The sequence below is a fragment of the Triticum dicoccoides genome, chromosome 1B (genome assembly GCF_002162155.2).
Source record: "Triticum dicoccoides isolate Atlit2015 ecotype Zavitan chromosome 1B, WEW_v2.0, whole genome shotgun sequence".
Classification (NCBI taxonomy): Eukaryota; Viridiplantae; Streptophyta; class Magnoliopsida; order Poales; family Poaceae; genus Triticum; species Triticum dicoccoides.
The window spans coordinates 689,950,317-689,955,442 of record NC_041381.1 but is presented as its reverse complement, the minus strand read 5'-3'; the positions used below and the strand labels follow the sequence as shown (position 1 = coordinate 689,955,442).

General features: G+C 44.5%; 1 protein-coding gene across 1 annotated transcript; it reads left to right on the top strand.

Moving 5' to 3' along the window:
- Positions 1-942: 942 nt before the first annotated feature.
- Positions 943-4,883, top strand: LOC119312800 (phosphatidate cytidylyltransferase, mitochondrial-like). The gene is made up of 9 exons (XM_037588568.1): positions 943-1,328; positions 1,441-1,500; positions 1,617-1,685; positions 1,795-1,887; positions 2,106-2,210; positions 2,309-2,386; positions 3,011-3,136; positions 4,069-4,162; positions 4,247-4,883. The coding sequence occupies exons 1-9, from the start codon at positions 1,152-1,154 to the stop codon at positions 4,456-4,458; spliced, it is 1,014 nt and encodes a 337-aa protein (XP_037444465.1). The 5' UTR covers positions 943-1,151; the 3' UTR covers positions 4,459-4,883.
- Positions 4,884-5,126: the final 243 nt, after the last annotated feature.

The window sequence follows — 5,126 nt, the reverse complement described above, 5'->3', positions numbered from 1 at the left end:
CACCCCCACTAACTTGTAGTAGCCTGTATGCATGGGAGGTTCCAATGCTTGCCTCATGACATGTACTCCCTCCGTCCGGAAATACTTGTCGAAGAGATGCATAAAAATGAATGTATCTAAAACTAAAATATATCTAGATACATCCATTCCTCCGACGAGTATTTTCGGACGGAGGGAGTATATAGAGTATCCTTTGCCATCTCACTAACCCTACGATCCGATCTGATCAAATGAAGCTTATTAGGTGATACAAGACCAAGGACATGGTGCTCGACCCATGAGTCTATCTTGTAGGTGTTATCCCCATAAAGGCTAACAAAGATATGGGCATCACAACCGCATCGTGTGTATGTCTACTTACGCCTTTTCCTCAAGGGGGGCACCAGTCTCCTTAGTATCTTTGACTTGAATCCTTTCTTATCACACATAAAGCGCTTAGTCCGGACCATCTTATTGTCAGTCTTCTTCTACTATCCGATACAGACTCCAAAGCCCGATTGATGCGCATATGCCGTGTAGAACTTCTCCACGGCCTCGAGCCCCTCTAATGCCATACCTACGTTAGGCTTCAAATGCTCATCACATTCAGGTGTAAAAGACAAACACTGCAATGTAAAGAACAAACCATGATACACACATTCATGCATAGCTCATTGAATTAAATAGTTTCAGTTGTTAGTGAAAACCGAACTTACAGAGAGAGAGAGGTATGTTTGTGTTCTTTTTTTGGTGTACCAAATCCTCCCTCGGACATGTGCATTTGCAGTCATGGATTGGTGTAAGATTACTAGTGCAAAATCTGTTAAGACGCACGATTTCGATCGTGGGGCTGAGAGCAAAGGGACGGGCACACGGATACAGTATACGGGACGGATTCACAAGATATGTTGCCTTTATGAACGGGACGTAAACCAGAAAGAAAAACTCGCTCTTTCATAGCGCGCACCTGAACGCACGCACGCACACGAGTTCCGCTGAAACGCGCCGCCGTTGTTCCCCCGCGCGGTTAGCCGCCCGACGGCGCGCCGTTTCCCCCCTGCCCAGATCTTCCGCCCTTCCGCCCCTCTGCTCCGAAATCGACGCCGGCCTCCACCGCCCGCCCGCCCGCCCATCTGCTCCGGCACCTCCTCTGTGCAGCCCGGCGCGGCCAGATGGAGGCGGCGGCGGCCGGAAGGGGTCTGGACCTGGCCGGCCCGCTCCGCGACCTCCTCCCGCCGGTGGACTTCTGCTGCGCGTACGGCTCCACCCTCACCCACGCCCGCCCCGACGCCACCTCCATGGTCGACTACATCCTCGGCGTCGCCGACCCCCTCCAGTGGCACTCCGAGGTACACCCGGACGGCAAAGTCCCTTCCTTTCCGCATCACGCTCTTCTCTGTAGCTTATCCTGCCCGTCAAACTGCACCTCCCTCTGTTTTATTTGACATGGTTGGGTTGCAGAACTTGGCGAGGAACCCCACGCATTACTCTAGCTGGATGGCACGCCGTGGCCCCGAATCCGTACGTACGCTCCCATTCATCCTCAAACATATCATTTGCTTGGTGACCTGGTTAATTGGCCGGCTTGCTAACTGTTCCATTGGTTGCTTCTTGGTGGTGGTCAACTGGAACCTCAGGTCACTTGGCTCGCAGATCGTGTCGGTGTCGGGGTGTACTTTAATCCCTTTGTCGAGTGGGGAGACAAGGTAACCGATTACCTTCACGCGTATCGTGTTTGATTGTATTGCGGTGTATTTTGGTTAATGTGAATGTGCATTGAGCTCCGAGTGACAAGTTGTTGCTTTGTGGATGTAGAGGATCAAGTATGGGGTCGTAGCGATGAAGGACCTGGCGACGGATATCTTGACCTGGGACCAGTTCTACCTAAGTGGCCGACTGCAGAAACCTGTACGTATATCCTCTTCTTGTTTGCCACCGGAACATGATTCAGTATATCTACGATTATGCCATAACTCTCTGTTTGCCTGGTCTGGATACTTTCACTGTGACTACTTCAGTTTACTTGTGAATCGTGATGCAACTTCACTTCCTCTATATCGTTTGACATATGTTTCCTGTTAGAAATTTAACTATCTGAGTATCTTTTTGCTGTTTTGTTTATACAGGTTCGTGTTCTTGTCGATAACTGGGATATAAGGAAAGTTAACACAGTTAATCTGAAAATGGCAGCTGCAGCTTCTCTGCTTCTTTTGCCAGAAGAATTCACTGAGGTTTGGTGTCAACTTCGGTTTGATGTTTACTACCATGAATTATTTGGTTACTTCTGTATTTGTTTTGATCTTTCTTTTCTTGACCCCTTTTTGTGCAGTATGACCTATACGCAAAAATTTGCAGCCTATCTTATATGGGTGACATAAGGATGTTATTTGCCGAAGACAAATATAAGGTAATGAAAACGCATGTCGGCCTTTGTATAGGCCCTCAAGTTATTTAAAATTCAGTTTAGAATGGTGATCCTGCTAGTTGGCGTGTACAAAAGCCAGCTCACACTATGTACTTTGAAATGTGAAAATGGCATGCATGCTATATCTTTTGCAAACTGAACCACAACAGAATCTGTTATAGCATAGGGCACATTATGTATGTACCTTTGTGGCTCCATTGTTCCAAGTGTGTCTATGGCACATGCGTATGGTGCCTTTACTGCACCATACTCACTAGTATGATAACTATCCACTTAAGATAGTAAAATATGTTAATTGAACTTCTGTTTATGACTAACGAAATTCTCGTGCGTTTGCACTTAGTTATCACAGTACTTGTTTATATTGTATCTGTTGTTTAAATGCTTGTGTCATCATAGTCTCTAACTTTGTTCAAGATAAAAATATTATCTCGAAATATTTGTCAATTGAACCAACCATTCAGGATGGACAACAACTATGTTATACGGTGTACTTCCTAATAATTTGAGAGGTGATCTCAGTGAGGATGAACCAACGGCCACCAACTCAGACCTCTATAATTCTGCTTATGATTTGGTGCTTATGTGGACTCTGCTGTAATTCAGGTCAAGAAGATTGTGGACGGTAGTTTCCAGCCATTTCAATCGATGTACAGACCCCTGATACATGAGTATATTTCTGAAGGGATACTGAAGATGTCAGATTACAGACAACAAAAGGCTTTCAAGCAGGTTTTATTTCTTTTTCCTCACACATGCACTGTCAAATGCATCATTGATAGCCTACTAAGATGTTTGATAAACCTTGATGATAGCAACATCACGTAGTTAGAGTTGCTGATTGGGTACCTCGTTATCCACGCACATGCTTTGCATATATCTGTTGTAAGACGATAACATTCAATGTATTCTGAACTGTTGGCCTTGTAGTCCCCTGGAACACACAAATAAGATTAGCTCTATCAAGTCTACACCTCAACAAACTGGAAATTGTCCGCAAGGTTCACCGCTGTCAAAATTCATAAGCACAACACTACAATTGAGAGCCAGGCCTAACCAAAACAACAGGGTAAAGAATCTATGGACATGCCAACTACACGGTACTTAGAAGTCATTCAATCTCGAGAGTTGTGTAGTTCCAATGATGCCATATACTGCTATCTAATACCGACTTCTATAAATGCGATTTGAAAAATGCCCTGCTGACTAGAGTTTTTCATCATACTGTACTTATTATATGCTAAATGCATCAACCACAAAATTATATTTTCTTAAAATATGCAGACACTTACAAATATATTAACAAACAAGGAAGGTAAATCAGTAGTGGCACTATAGGCTAAAAATAAATAAATTATCGGTTCAAACATGGTTTAAGGTACCACTTAAACAAATGGCTCTAGGACAGACGGGGCAGTATTAACTGATCAAGGGAACTACTGGTTGTATAATTGTCTGTACTCGGTAGAAAATGGCATCAATCACAAACAATCAGCACTAGGGCAAACAATGAGAATACTTGCTACAGATGGTTCGAAACTTTTAATCTTTGTGTGTACTTGGTATGAACCGGCATAGATCACAAACAAAACATCACGTGTGTGCATGCAAATGTGCTTATGTGCGTCTCTTGAACATGTTGATAATCAAAGATATATTTGCAGGACTGTGGTGTATCTGCAACGAACGAACTGTTTTCTTCTCTCCCGCGTATGATCCAAAGGAGACTGCAGGGAAGATTCACATCGAATAGCACAGGTACTGATGTTTTCCGCCCAGATCCATTCATATTCGTGCTGCCGATTCCTGCAACACAATCCTAATGATTGGTTTTCTCCCTAGAAATACCGACTCACATACCGACCCGCACGTTGGTTCCATCGAAAGAGGTGGCAGCGGCATCCGTCCGCACGGCTCTTAGGCGCCGCGTAATGGTTTCGAGCGCACGGCAAGCAGCTTGCGGGCTGCTCGCCGCTGGCGGCATGGTCGCCGCGCGGTACCTGGGGAAGAAAATGTCCAAGGCCTTGAGCACCCGATGTTTGACGTTTTTTTAGTTATTATACATACGGAAGGCGTGGCTTCCCCTAGTTTAACATGCAGGATATGTTTGTTGTAGACTTAAAAGAGTGTGCTGGTGGGTTGAATCAAAGGTTGGAAGCCTGGTGACCCACAACGTTCTATGAAAATCGTGTGGAATTTCATGGGGGAGTCAGTTTTGCCGGATCATTCCGGAGTAACGTCTGGTGCTGCTGAACAATACTAACCGTTAGCATACATAGAAAGTTACATGGCACTCTGTCCTTTGTTGAATGTTGTATACTTTTTTTTTGGGACGTCATGCGGTGCCATATGGTTGTACTTGCAGCAAATTCTACATGCAGATAGTTACTGCTCCAAGAACCTCCTCTGATTTCCTTGTGGCTGGAACACGGCAACATTGTGTTGTTTTTGTTTTTCTGTCGAGCTGAATGTTGATGCTTTTATATATAGCCTAAAAAAGCTTGTTTTCCTCTGTTGCTCCATTCAGTGCATATCATTTCATGGTTAATCCTTACTACACATCTTCACGCATTATGAAGAAAAAAAAGACGTGCATTTCTAATCAATCATTCAGAATGGATAACAACAATGGTAAATTTCCTAACAACCTGAGAGGTCACCTCCGTGAGGATGGACACATATATCTGTTGCAAGACGATGGCATTCCATGCATTCTGAACTC

What these genes read in the sequence shown, in the direction of transcription:
- LOC119312800 (XM_037588568.1), top strand. Translation starts at nt 1,152, where the DNA reads ATGGAGGCGGCGGCGGCCGGAAGGGGTCTGGACCTGGCCGGCCCGCTC. An exon ending in CACGCCGTGGCCCCGAATCC is followed by an intron (nt 1,501 to 1,616) that starts GTACGTACGCTC and finishes CTGGAACCTCAG; the next exon opens with GTCACTTGGCTCGCAGATCG. An exon ending in GTGGCCGACTGCAGAAACCT is followed by an intron (nt 1,888 to 2,105) that starts GTACGTATATCC and finishes TTGTTTATACAG; the next exon opens with GTTCGTGTTCTTGTCGATAA.